Below are 13,893 nucleotides of genomic sequence, written 5' to 3'. Positions count from 1 at the left end.
CAAATCCAGTCTCAGACACTTGACACTTACTAGCTGTGTGACCCTGAGCAAGTCACTTAACCCCAGTTGCCCCACCAAAAAAAAAAAAAAAGTTCACAAAAGTGCTTACCAGAAAGTGGGAACAGTAGCATAAATTGTATGGAATTTGTCTTGATAAATGGGGAATATACAGCTTTCTCCTTGACTCAGTTTGTCCATGGAGTCATGCAGGATTTCAGGCAGACTTCACTTATTTTTACATGGCCCTCTCCATACACACTCACTGTTCTAGGATTATAGTAGTGAAACAGAATTGACATATCCCTCTTCGCTAGTGTGGGGCCATTCCTAAGTCTTAGAGTCAGTTGTGGATTTTTATAATTCTTCATCAGTGTAATTAAGTTACCTGTGAGGCCTTGGTCCTGCTATTTAACTTTGTCTCCTAGGCACACCACCTCCGCTGCCTGAATGACTTTGTGGAAGCCCAGATGACATACTACGCTCAGTGCTACCAGTACATGCTGGACCTGCAGAAACAACTTGGGAGGTAGGAATGAGGGTCTTTTCTGAGGTGGAACTGTGGACCAGCAAGGAGCGAGACTTGACCTGTGAACTCATCATAGGAAGGAAGATGAGAGATAGATGTTCAAGGTTTCTACAGCATTTCGTATCAGTTTATTTTTAAGAACTATAATTTGGCTCTCACACTGTTCTCCCTCCTTTTCATTTAGTAAAATGCTTGCCACTGTTGCAAACATTTAGGCATATGGACAGTGTGTGTAGATAATAGGCTTGTTCTCTGTGCTGTGTCAAAAGGAACTTTGAGGGGGTGGAATGTGCATGTGTGTATATGTACATGTGTACACACACACACACACACACACACAGAAACTGGAGCCTCATAAAATCAATGTACAGGGTGCGCCAAAAGTCAAATGAAGCAGGGGGACCTGGCAAGGAGCCAGCTTGACTCTCCCACTTTTTTTCCCTTTGCTGAACTCTGGGAAGGCTGAGACTGTCTAGAAAGGCTGTGGGGAGGTGAAGGAGGAGTCTGTGCGAGGTTAGCTCCGTTCTGCTTAGATCAGAGGACAGAGACCTGGTTCCATCACTGTGGATCGAGCACTAGACTAATCTGGTGTTAAGAGAAGAGAATGGGGTCAGAAATTGGAGTTAAAGTTCAAAGGATTTGTCCTAGTCAAGAATCATTCTACTAGTCTCCACTTCCTGTCCTTTGATTGAGGGACTATAGGACATTTTTATACACAGAAAGCAGGTAACAAAAGGGTACCTCCCTTTTTTCTCTTCTAAACCTGCATTTATTTATTTCTTTTCAAGACCTCTCTTTTAATAATAGCACCAAGAAGGATATAGTTAACTGAGGCATTTGAATTTAAAATATGATTCATTTAAATCAGCAAATTAGATGTTAAAATATTACATCAATAATCTTAATACAATGTGGTATGAATCCTAGTTGGCATTTGTGTAATAATGTAAGAAGTTACACTATTTAAAATGAAATATAGAGGCATAAGTTACAAATATGAAAAATAATCTTTTTTTCTTCTTAATTTCCCATAAGACTACCCTAGCTTTTCAAAACTTCTGTGAGGCAAAACTTGAAACACCAAATAGTAGGACAGCCAGGTGGAGAGATAGATAGGCCATGTATGCCTGAGAAAAGAACATACAGCTGAAGGAAACAAGAGCTTTCTTCCCCTTTTCTGATATTTCGAGGCAAACACTGAATTATCACTGAAGAAATGCACATTAGGGCTTTGTGGGGAAGAGCTACTGTACAAACAATATTGGCCTTTTGAGAGATGGAATCTAAATTTGGTTGTTATAGTTGTTTGTTTTGATCATAACCACCTAACAGCAGCTTTTGCTTTTTATTTTAACTTCCCTTTTGAAACAAAGAAAGTTGTATTTTTGGAACAGCCATCCCCACCTCCACCCCTTTTTCTACCAAGTGAGCTTTCTATTTATTTCAATGTTCTCAACCAAAATATTTAATAAAATTTAAATAGTGTTGTATAAGTCTGAGGTATCACTTAAAACCAGATCCTCTGGATTCTGAGAACAGCTGTCTTGGTTCATTATGTCAGAATGTCTGTTTCATCCTAATTGGAAAAGGGCAGGTTAGAATGAATATAGGCTTTGTTTCTGTTAAGTTGTTTCAGTCATGTCTGACGCCATTGGGGGATTTTCTTGGCAGAGTACTGGAGCGGTTGGCCATTTCCTTCTCTACCTCATTGGCAGATGAGGAAACTGAGGCAAACAGCGTTAAGTGACTTGCCCAGGGTCTCATAGCTAGTAAGTGTCTGAGGCCAGACTTGAACTCCATTTCTCTTTAATATGATTAGCGGTCAAGTAGTTATGCTATAAAATATTAAAACTACTGATTTCTCTTTAATTTTTTCCACGAACCTAATAATGTTCATTCAGCATGCAGCTTTAATGACTTCAAAGAATACTTTCTATTTTTTCTCTAAATATTAGGCTGCATAGATGAAACTGCATAAAATTGAAATGAAAGTAATAGAGAAAACTCATTTGGACAACTGTGTTAAGAATAGCAATGAATTCAAGTACTTTTAAAATTGTTCTTGAGTAATGGTACATTCTTTTAAACATTACTGTGTAGAGGTCGCTAACTACCCAAGATGTCCTGGCCGTGCTTGGAAGAAAGCCGGGTGCAGAGCCCGAGTTGTAGATGAGGAAGAGTTCTCTTGGCACAGTTTTGCCCATCGAGTCATCAGGCTTCTATTCAGTAACTACCACGTGCTGGGTCCTGTGCTGAGCAATAGGCATCTGTAGAAAGGCAAAAACAGTCCTTGCCCCTCCAGGAGCTCACAGTCTAATGGAGGAGGCAACGTGCAAACAACTGTATGCATCGAAAATACAGACAGGAGGCATGGAAGGTCACCTCAGAGGAAGCACTAGCATTTGAGCCGAGTTCAGGAAAGGCTTCTTACAGCAGATAGAATTGTAGTGGAGACTTGAAGGAGCCACGGACACCAGCAGCCAGAAGTGAGGAGGGAGGGGAAGAATTCCAAGCATAAGGGGCAGGCAGTCACTGACAAATGTTCAGAGTTGGCAAGTGAACTGTTTTGTTTGAGGAACAGCAAGGAGACCAGGCCACTAGATTGTAGAGTCCGGAGAGAGGAGTTGTGAAAGATTTAAAAGGGCAAACAGAGAATTTTGTCTCTGTTCCATGAGGGACTCAGGTGCCACTAGAGTTTATTGAATAGAAGAGAGGTATGGTCAGGGTGCCCTGTAGGAAGCCCACTTTTAAGCTGAGTGAAGGATGGAGAAGGAACAGACTTGTGGCAGGATGACCAACCAACAGCTACTGCAGTAGTCCAGCTAAGAGGTGATAAAGGGCCTTCCCACCCCAGGGTGGTGGGCCTATACAAGAGATGTTACAAAGGTAGAACTGATGGACTTGGGAGCAGTACATGGCACAGTGGAGAAAGTGCTGCACTTGTATTCAGGAAGAACTGAGTGTGAGCCCTGCCTTAGACACTTCCTATCTGTATGACCCTGGGCAAATCACTTAACCTCTCAACCTCAGTTTCTTCATCTGTAAAATGAGGGTAATAGCACCTACATTGAAGGGTTGTTGTGAGGATCAAATGAAATAATATTTGTAAAGCACTTACAAACCTTAAAGTGATACATAATACTAGCTAGTATTTTTAACATTGTATATGAACAACGTGAGACAGCTAGGTGGCACAGTGGATAGATAGGGTACTAGGCCTGAAGTCAGGAAGTCTCATCTTCCTGAGTTCAGATCTTGCCTCCAACACTTACTAGCTGTGTGACCCTGGGCAAGTCACTTCACCCTGTTTGCCTCAGTTTCCTCATCTGTAAAATGAGCTGGTGAAGGAAACAGCAAGCCACTCTATTATCTTTGCCAAGAAAACCCCAAATGGGGTCATGAAGGATCAGACACAACTGAAAAATAACCAAACAATGGGGAGTGTAATTCTGGAATGTAAACTTAACAGAAACCCACTTTTATATAATACCATTTTAATTGAAATATGGATTTTTATGAGCTGAAGGTAACCAATACATATTCTAATGGTGCATGTGTATCTGTGATACTAATTTTCATTTCTATTTCTGAATTTTTAAAGAAGGAATTCTGGGAATTTTTCTCTTTCATTATTATTTAAATAAATGTTCCATTCTTTGCCTGCTTCTTCCCCACCCCACCTCCCCATAACATTTTTAAGGTCAAATGTGAATTTCTACTTTTCTGGAAAATTCATACCGAAGAAACATTTTATAAAAAGCAGTATTTTGTTCCAAAGATCTTTAAGAGAAAGCTTTTGTAACACACTTTTAGTTATTTCTCCCTGGAGCTTTGTGAACTTTATCCAGTATCACTGTGCTAAAAAACTTAGAAGAGTGAATGGGGGTGGGGGGTGGGGAGGACAATGAGTTTTGTCATTAATCACTTTTTTTCCCAAAATGGAAGTTGATAAGAAGGTGAATAGTGCCACCAAGTGGTGACACTATGGTGCTGAATATTTCTCAACTGAAACTTGTTAAAATATTTTTATTGCATGATTTCTCAGAGAAAATTCTTTCCTCCAGGGTTTAATAATAATCCTGCAAGTATGATTATCTATTCTTAGAAGAAATTGAATCCCTTATTTTAACTAAAAAGCTCATCATTGTGAGCTGAAAGAAACATTAACAATTGTGCAACTAATTTGTATATTAATTTTTTTAAATAAAGTAAATAGAGGAATCATTCCTTGGCCATTTTGTTTTCAACAGTTTTCCATCTACCTTCGTATCTAACAACAATCAGTCTTCCACAACGTCCATGTCAAATATCTCCACTCCCTCATCATCTGCAGTTACCACCTCTCTGTTGCCTTCCACAAGTAGCACAGTTGTTACTCCTGCCCTCACTGACTTGAAGGAATCCAGTGGAAGTAGGAAAGCCAGGGTTCTCTATGATTATGACGCTGCAAACAGTAGTGAATTGTCACTTCTCGCAGATGAGGTAAGGGATACTACCATTGTTTACAGACAGATAGGTCACACCCTCTAGGGCAAGCAGGACACATGGGGACTTCTGACAAACCCATTTTGTCAAGCATGACTATAGATTTCTGATGGCTTATGGTAGTGTCTGTCTTTTCTCGACCTAAAATCTTGTAGAACAGGGGGCAGCTAGATGGCGCAGTGGTAAAGCACCGGCCCTGGATTCAGGAGGACCTGAGTTCAAATCCGGCCTCGGACACTTGACACTTACTAGCTGTGTGACCCTGGGCAAGTCACTTAACCCTCATTGCCCTGCAAAAAAAAAAAAATCTTGTAGAACAGAATAAGATGTCAGAAAGTTGATGGTATGGTGCTTTTTTGGTGTTTGGAAAAACATTACATCTTTGGATAAGATTGTTAATATTGTTTAACCCCTTGGAAAAATGAGTTTGAGTGAGGCAGATGTAGGTCTTGAAAGAAGTGTTTGTTTTTTATGTAGAACACAGTTCACAAGAGCATGTTTTATTAATAAAAGTAATAACTACAAACATTTTTGTTTTTTAGGTGATCACAGTATACAGTATCGTTGGTATGGATTCAGACTGGCTCATGGGTGAAAGGGGAAATCAAAAGGGCAAAGTACCAATTACTTACTTAGAACTGCTCAACTAAGTGGGGGGCCTCCATACAGACTACCAGTTATGACATGATATTTATATATGATTAACTATGTAAAGCAGGTTTAAGTGTCTTCCATGTTAATGTCTTAAGAGACTCAGAAACTACCAGCCATCAGAACTAGGCTTTTCTGCCAATAATGTTGCATGGTAAATTTTTCATTGCTTCAGATTTGGTGTAAAGAGCTTTTTACTTCGTGCCAAGGATGTTTTCTTACAGGATTCTCTGTTTCTACTGAAGTTTTCACTAACAAGCGGATTCTACTTTTGAGTAAACTTAGATCGAAAGCAGGAGGTCTGTTTTCTACTGAATTTTTCACTAACGGCAAGCTTCTTCCTTTATGTAAAATAAATTTATTGTGAATTGATATTAGATTTACTCCTTTTGTTTTTCCTTCATAGGGGTAATTACTCTAAAATTGGTTAAACTTCCTGGCTAGAATGATTTTATTAGCAAAAACCACAAGGATATATACTTTTTGACTGAGAGCAAAAGCCAATTTGAAAATATTCATGAAGATCAAAAATCCACATTTTTATTGTCATCAGAGTAAGCCAATGGAAGTCTAGAAAACATTCTAAGTTTCAATTGAAAATAGAACAGTATATCTAGTAGTATATACAAAGCCATTTGGGAACACTGGCTTCTCTCAAATTACAAAAGACTTCAACCTTCTCTGCAATGTTATTACTCTTTCTTTGACAGACAAAAATCTATCACTGTCAGCATAGGCCCTTGTGACTTTTGATAGGAATAAATACTATTTTATGTTTGGTGTACGTGGTTTCCACCGGCCTTTCCTGATTGTACACCACTAACTGGCCAGATTTGTTGGAGATGGGCCTGGTTTGAGTATCACTTAGGGAACACTATGATGCAAGTAATGAGATTTTTCTTTTATTGAACAAAAGTTTTGGTGGTGACACGGGGGCTTTTTGGGCAGTTGGTTCATTATTTATATATGGCAGGCAATGAGGCTGGTGACACAGTGTAGAAAAAGACCTGGCTTTTTAACCATTCCAGCCCTAGCACCTCAAGTCTGGCTTGTTGGAAGCCTCCACTCTGCTGGCATGAGCACGCACACACATGCCAGATTCCCGTGCTATCAGGTCATCAGGTGAAGTACAGAAACAAGAAGAGGGTTTTTTGTTGCTGCTTTTTGGGTTATAAAGTACAGTCATGTTACACATATTTCCATATTAGTCATGTTGTGAAAGAAAAAAATCAGAACAAAAGGGAACCACAAGGAAGAAAAAAAACAAAAACTAAAAATAGTATGCCTCAATCTGCATTCAGACCCCACAGTCCTTTCTCTGGATGTGGATGTGGTTGTGGAGAGCATTTTCCTTCATGAGTCCTTTGGAAATGTCTTAGATCATTGCACTGCTGAGAAGAGCTGAGTCTATCACAGCTGATCATCACACAATGTTGCTGTTACTGTGTTCGGTGTTCTCCTGGTTCTGCTCACTTCACTCTGCCTGCTCATCATTTCTTACAGCACAATAGTACTGCATCACAATCATAAACCACAACTTGTTTAACCATTCCCTATTTGATAAGTATCCCTTCAATTTCCAACTCTTTGCCACCACAAAAAGAACTGCTATGAATATTTTTGTACATATAGGTCCTTTTGGTTTTATCTCTTTGGGATACAGACCTAGTAGTGGTATTGATGGATCAAAGGGTATGCACAGTTTTATAATCCTTTGGGCATAGTTCCAAATTGCTCTCCAGAATGGTTGGATCTGTTCACAACTCCACCAATAATGCATTAGTGTTCCAATTTTTCCACATCTTCTCCAACATTTGTCATTTTCCTTGTCATATTAGCCAAACAGTAAGGTTTTTTGACAGGTTCAAGGGTTGGGGTGGAGAGTGGTAGAAACTCTGCTCAAGGGGCAGCTAGGTGGCGCAGTGGATAGAGCACCGGCCCTGGAGTCAGGAGGACCTGAGTTCAAATCCAGCCTCAGACACTTGACATTTACTAGCCGTGTGACCTAGGCAAGTCACTTAACACCAATTGCCTCACCCAAAAAAAAAAAAAAAAGAAAAACTCTGCTCAAGGCAGTGAACAAAGTAGGCTCCCCTCCCTCTTGGACCCCATTTTCTAAATGAAAAGCCACTTCAAGCAGGCTGGTCCTCTGTGAAGCCATTTCCATCGACATTTCTTTGATACGCTCTCCCAGCTCCTTTTTGACATCTGTCTCTTAGCACTTGTGCTGTTGGAGCTGACACAAGTAGCTCGGTCAGCGGGGTCTGAACCATGAGGGGCATATTGCTAGGACATGCTTCTGCTCCTTGGATAAACCAAAATAATCGTAGAAGAGGAGCCCTTCAGACTGCTTCCTTAGCCCCTTCTGTGTTCCGGAGAATGCAGTAGAATATAGAAGGGATGAGGACCAGAGTGAGAGAAGCCAAAGGCCCTGGGTGGAGGTGGGGAGGGGCGAGGGTTCTCAAGCCATCCCATGACACCACTGCCAGATCTGTGAATGGTAAGAAGACTACTTCAGCCTGTCCCTGCTGCTCTCTGACTCCATTGTTTGGCTTCAGGCTTGCTTCCCAGTTTGGGGCATGGTGATGGTAGGAGAGAAGGGGAGGGCATCCAGCTTAGATGCTGGCAAGGACCAAAGGAGGTATGAGTATATTTAAGCTAAGATCAAGATCCAGCAGTCTTTTCAATGATATTACTTTCATTTTTCTAACTTGGTTTTTACAGACTTCATCCTAGAAAAACAGCTCTGACACGTTGTTGGCATGTTGGCCTCCTGAACTCCCTTAAATGGCCCATTTGTTATATGTTAGGCAGCACAGTGGGGGTGTTTTTCATGACACCTTGCCACTACCTTTCCAACCTCCCACAGGCACACTTTTTTTTTCTGACTCGTGCTAAAATGGTAGTCTTATTTCCATCTTTATAATAGGAACAGCATCAATCATAGGGATAATGGACATCCGCAGACTGCTATCATTATTAGCACAAATTGCTTATAGGAGAGGGAAGGGGGCAGAAATAAATGGTGATGTTAGCCACTCTCAAATAACCATCATTGCCAGAATAAATTTTCCTGGTGATTATAAGCAGTCACATCAAATAAGCTGATAAATGGAAGGTGTTAGGACTATAGTTCGTTCTTAACTGCCTAGTGACTCAAAACTGGCCAAATTTTGTTTTTACATTGGTGTTTCATTAACCTCGTGAGCTATGTGTCTTCCAGGGTGTGTCTACATCACAGTTCTCTTGTCATTGTATCAAGATCATTCATCTAGACTAGGTTGGGAATTTATGTCCAAACAACATCCTGTCCTCTATGTAACACCACATCGGTCCCCCATTGGGATCTCTTATAAAATTTAAAACCCTTGAGTTTTAAGAGTGCCATTCAGCAAATTGTATTAAGAACTTAATACACATTGGGGAAACAAGAAGTGGGGGACACTTACAAACCTCCATTGAGGAGTAGGCCACTTCTTGTGGTAGCCCATTCTTCATCTCATCCTAAGGGAACAGTTTTACCTGACATAAAGCCTACATTGACTTCTCAGCATTTTCCCCATTGCTCACATTTCTACCATCTTGGGTCAAACAGAACAAATACTCTGATCCCTCTTCCCCATGAGACCCTTGAGAAGGGAGCTGGGAATTTCAAGAGGCAGAGGTAAGAATGAAGAGATTTTTATGCACAGGGTGTGTGTGGAGGGGGGCAGCCTGTGCAAAGTCTGAGAAAGGAAAAACGGAACATGTGGGAAACAAGTAGAAATGGGTTTGAATGTCAAAGAATGGGGTTTATATTTTTTCCTATGGGCAAATTACATGATCAGTGGATTGAACAAGACTGTTTTGGCAGCTGGGTTGAAAGATGGATTGGAGGAGGGGATACTAATAAGGAGGCTATTGAAATAGTCCAGGTGAGGTGATGAAGGCCTGAATTAGAATGGAGTCCATGTGAGTGGTAAGAAGGGAAAGGATGAGAGTAGTCTTGGCACTGGAATCAGCAAGATTTGGGAAGCTGATTGGATGAGGAGAAAGTGGAAAATTGAAGATGACTGAGTTGTGAACCTGGGTGGTTGTGCCTTGACAGAAATAAAAGGAAGACAGGTGGTTTTGGGGGACAGGAGGGAGAGGGATGGGAATGGGATCTGTTTGAATATGTTCAGTTTGGCCTGCCTATGGGACATCCAGGTAGAGAAGTCCAGTGGGCAGATGATTCAGTGGGGGACTAGAACTCAGGAAGCTTAGGTATGGAGATTTGGACGATAAATTTGCATAGAGACGATAATTAAACTCATTGTAGTTGATTAGATCCCCAAGAGAGGGTAGAAAGAGAAGAGAGCATGGTACAGAGCCAATGGGCTATTCTCACACTTAGTGGACTGGATGTATATAATGACCCAGCAAGTGGGAAATAAGGAGTGGTTAAGTAAGCAAAAAAACAGGACAGTACCATGGAAACAAAGAAGGTGGGAGGAGTTAACAGTGACAAAAGCGATGGAGACATCAAGTATAATGAGGCTTGAGCAAAGGCCATTAGACTCAGCAGTGAGAAGAGATTCTTAATAACCTTGAAGAGAGCAGTTTGTCTAGTAATGGTATTGAAAGCCAGATTGCAAAACATTGAGGGATGGGAAGTGAGAAAATGTAGGTGGCAAAGTGGAGGAGTCAGGAAGACCTGAGTTCGATCCCAGCCTCAGGCATTTACTAGCTGTGTGACCCTAAGCAAGTCACTTAACCTTCTTTGCCTCCGTTTCTCATCTGTAAAATGAGTTGGAGAAGGAAATGACAAGCCATTCCAGTATCTTTGCCAAGAAGACCTCAAAAGGGTTGGACACAGCTGAAAACTAAACAAGGTGTAGACAACCTTTTTTAGCAATGTGCGGAAAGGCCTAAATCATCCCTTGAGAAATGGAAGTAAAGGTTTTTTAAGTATGGGGAGACCTGATCGTATTTATAGGTGTCATGGAAAGAGAAATTGAAGCTAGGAGAAAGGGAATTAGTAAGAGAATGAGCTCTCAGAGGAGCTTGAAGGGGTTGGGGTGTATGTAAGCTCCAGTTAGAAGGTAGAAGGCAAAGATTGTTTCACTGTTTGTATCCCCAGTGCCTAGTACATAGTAGGTGCTCAATAAATATTTATTTATTTATTTATTGGGCTCAGTGCACAGGCGGAGGTGTGACCTTTGCCAGGAGAAAGCGCATCTCTTCATCTGAGCCTGGGGGCAGAAAGGAGGAGAGAAGAAGGAGCTTGCGACTTGTGGCCTCTTTTCAGCAGAATAGAAGGTGAGGATCTCTGTTGATAGGGAAAGAGGAAGAGAGGGTGCAGAAAACCTCTTGAGAGAAAAGATTTGGAAGGCACCTTGGAGAGTGTGATAGAGTCAATTAGGGAGAAAAAAAGAATTTTATGATAGTGAAAGTCCAGTTGAGGTTAGATAACGTAGCCTTGATTTGCCAAGACCTAGGATCAGAGACTTGGATGCTACTTTTAAGGAGATCCCCAGAATTTTTAAGGGGATCCCCCTTTCTTGGAGGAGAGAGAAGCCAGAAGAGAATAAGGTAGTTAATGGATGTTCTGAGGAAAACAAAAACCTAAGTGACATTCTGAGGGGAGCTGATCTGTTGACAGCTTCTAAAGAGATCAGCTTATTCTGTAGATTTCATGTTTTTGTTTTTAGAGCAAGACTTTTACCCAAGTTTAGGGGAATCAGACAGGAGAAACAAGAATAATACATAAGCAGATGAAGGCCTAGACAGACAAATGTGACAGAAGTGGAGACCAGATTTGATAGCAGTTGGCAGTTAGTGACATTTGGTGAGAAGAACTTCAGTCCACAGCTCAGTTCCCTTGCTCTCCCAGAGTACAGGTGGTGACTGTGGCTGTGAGCCTTATTGAAGCCCATATACCTTGTTTAAAATGGTTATCTCTGTTTCCTTGTTATTAGGCATAAATTACATGACCAGTTGCTGATTCTATCTAAGCCTGTATGTTCAGAGTTTGAGTCAGAGAAATTAACCAATGGGAAGAGATTTTGCCCAGTTACTCTAGGGTGGGTACTAATCCATTTAGAGAGTCTTTGTAATTTTGGTAATTGATGAGAATATTTCAGCACATACCCACTAGACTGTGAATGAGCCAAGGTGAGCAAAGTAATGTATAGGTCTGCAAGAATACCAGAAGTACTACTGATTGTATGTTGTATAACACAGCCATAACCCATAGGTCTCTACAATAGCATAATTTTGTATCCAACCCAATCAGAACAGTAACTTGTGAGTAGAAAAGGAGATGATAGAATGTGAGGGAGGTGTAACTCAGAACTGAAGTTCAATGAGGTGTTATAGGCACTAGGGACAAGAGGGTAAGACCTACACAGACAAAGTCAGGAAATGGCCTGGGCTGAAGCAAGCTAACCTATCAGGAATGGGGGACGCAAGTGGAATCCAGGGTTCAGGTGAGAGGAAGGAAGGATGGTGGCTAGAGAACAGACAACATGGTGGTATATAGATAGTTGGAAGGGACCAGATGGCTAAGGATGGAAACTACAAGAAGAGACAGAAGATTTTTGCCTTTACAGACAATTGATCATGATCTAAGCTCTCAAAATTACACAGATCTCTTTTTCAAAGGTTTAAGAAGAATTCACAGATAACAAGAGTTTGGGATCAACAGCTGCAGTAATTATAGGGGGCAAAACCCTAGGGACAAACCAATCAGCATTTGGGTGAACTCTCCCAGACTTAAATTAGCAATTGGCTTGCTGGCTATAACTTAAATTACTCAGCTGAGGAGGAGTGAGTGTTAAGAGAATAGGCCCTATGGGGGACATAAGGAGGAAAGGCTATAACTATTTAAAGCTTAAACGGATGATTAACTAGTCAGCCCATAAATGGTAAGAAGCAGCCCCCTGCCAATTTGCAAATACTGTTAGACCACCAGGTAGCTGCCATGGTGGAGAGATTGTGTAACTCCCATGCCTTGGTGGATCCTGAAAGGATCGCTACCATCATCAGCAAGCTTGAGAAGCACCCATTTCTGAGGTCCTTTTATAGAAGGAGTTGGAAATCTTTTCCAGGACAGCTCCCTATTTTATTCTTTTATCTGAAAACCAGGGCATCTGCTCTTTTTCAGTACTGTGGAAACTCTCCCATTCTCCACTATCTATTCAAATATCAGTGACGTTTTTCATCTGTCTATTTGCCAGTTCTTTCAATACACAAGGATATAGTCTGGAAGTCAGGGAATGTAAATTCATCAAGGCCAACTAGACGCTTTCTCAGTATCTTTTTACTTATATTATCCATTTTGTATTGCCCTTTCTAGTCCACCTTGGCATAAATAAGAAACAAAGTTAGAATCGAGTAGTTCTGCCTTCTTTCTATTGTCCATTATCAGAGTCCCATCCACCTCTTATGTACACTGTATCTCCGGCATTCCCCTAATCAACCAGTGTAGTTTTCTTGTCAAAAAAGGAAATAAGATTAACCTGATATGACCTACTCATGATGAAGTCATCAAGAGCACCATTTTCCTTCTTCAGTAATCAATAAGCATTTATTAAGTGCCTACTATGTGTCAATAATCAAGGATATTTATTAGGTACCTACTATGTGCCAGGCATTGTGCTAAGCACTGGGGTTATAAAGAAAGGCAGAAGATGGTCTCTGCCTTCAAGGAATGCACAATTGAATGGAAAGAGGCAAAATGCAAACTATATGCAAACAAGATATAGATAGGACAGATTAGATGTAATCTCAGAAGAAAGGCACTAAAATTAAGGCCTGGGAAAGGTGTCTTGCAGAAGTGAGGATTTTTTCTGAGACTTAGAGGAAACCTGGGAAGTGAGGAGGGAGAGAATTTCTGACATGGCAGACAGCCCATGAAAATCCAGGTAGAGATGGAGTGTCTTGTGAAAAGAACAGCAAGGAGGCCAATGTCCCTGCATCATGGAGGGTGAATAAGGTGTAAGAAGACTAGAAAGGTAGGGGGGAAGCTAGGTTGTGAAGGGGCTTGGAATGCCAAATAGGAGATTTTATATTTTATCCTGGAGGCAAAAGAGAGTTATTGGAGTTTATTGACTGGGGGAGTCATTCATCCCTCGGTTGGACCTGTGCTTTAGGAAGATGAGTTTACCGGAGTGGAGGATAAACCAGTAGGGAGAGATGAGGCAGGGAGACCAACCAACAGGTGTTGTAACAGTCCAGGTGTGAGGTGATAAAGGCCTATATCAGAGAGT

At 41.1% G+C, this 13,893-nt stretch overlaps 1 protein-coding gene across 5 annotated transcripts in view; it reads left to right on the top strand.

Moving 5' to 3' along the window:
- SH3GLB1 (SH3 domain containing GRB2 like, endophilin B1) overlaps nt 1-6,041 on the top strand; it is a 45,005-nt gene extending 38,964 nt beyond the window's left edge. For all 5 annotated transcript variants that reach the window (XM_044003247.1, XM_044003248.1, XM_044003250.1 and 2 more), the window contains 3 exons: nt 426-526; nt 4,777-5,008; nt 5,554-6,041. In XM_044003247.1, coding sequence (XP_043859182.1) covers nt 426-526; nt 4,777-5,008; nt 5,554-5,661 — 441 coding nt within the window. In that variant the 3' untranslated portion in view covers nt 5,662-6,041. The remainder of the gene's footprint in view (nt 1-425; nt 527-4,776; nt 5,009-5,553) is intronic.
- Nucleotides 6,042-13,893: the final 7,852 nt, after the last annotated feature.

The sequence above is a fragment of the Dromiciops gliroides genome, chromosome 4 (genome assembly GCF_019393635.1).
Source record: "Dromiciops gliroides isolate mDroGli1 chromosome 4, mDroGli1.pri, whole genome shotgun sequence".
NCBI lineage: Eukaryota > Metazoa > Chordata > Mammalia > Microbiotheria > Microbiotheriidae > Dromiciops > Dromiciops gliroides.
Note: the sequence above shows the minus strand (reverse complement) of the source record. Positions and strands in the feature narration are given on the sequence as shown.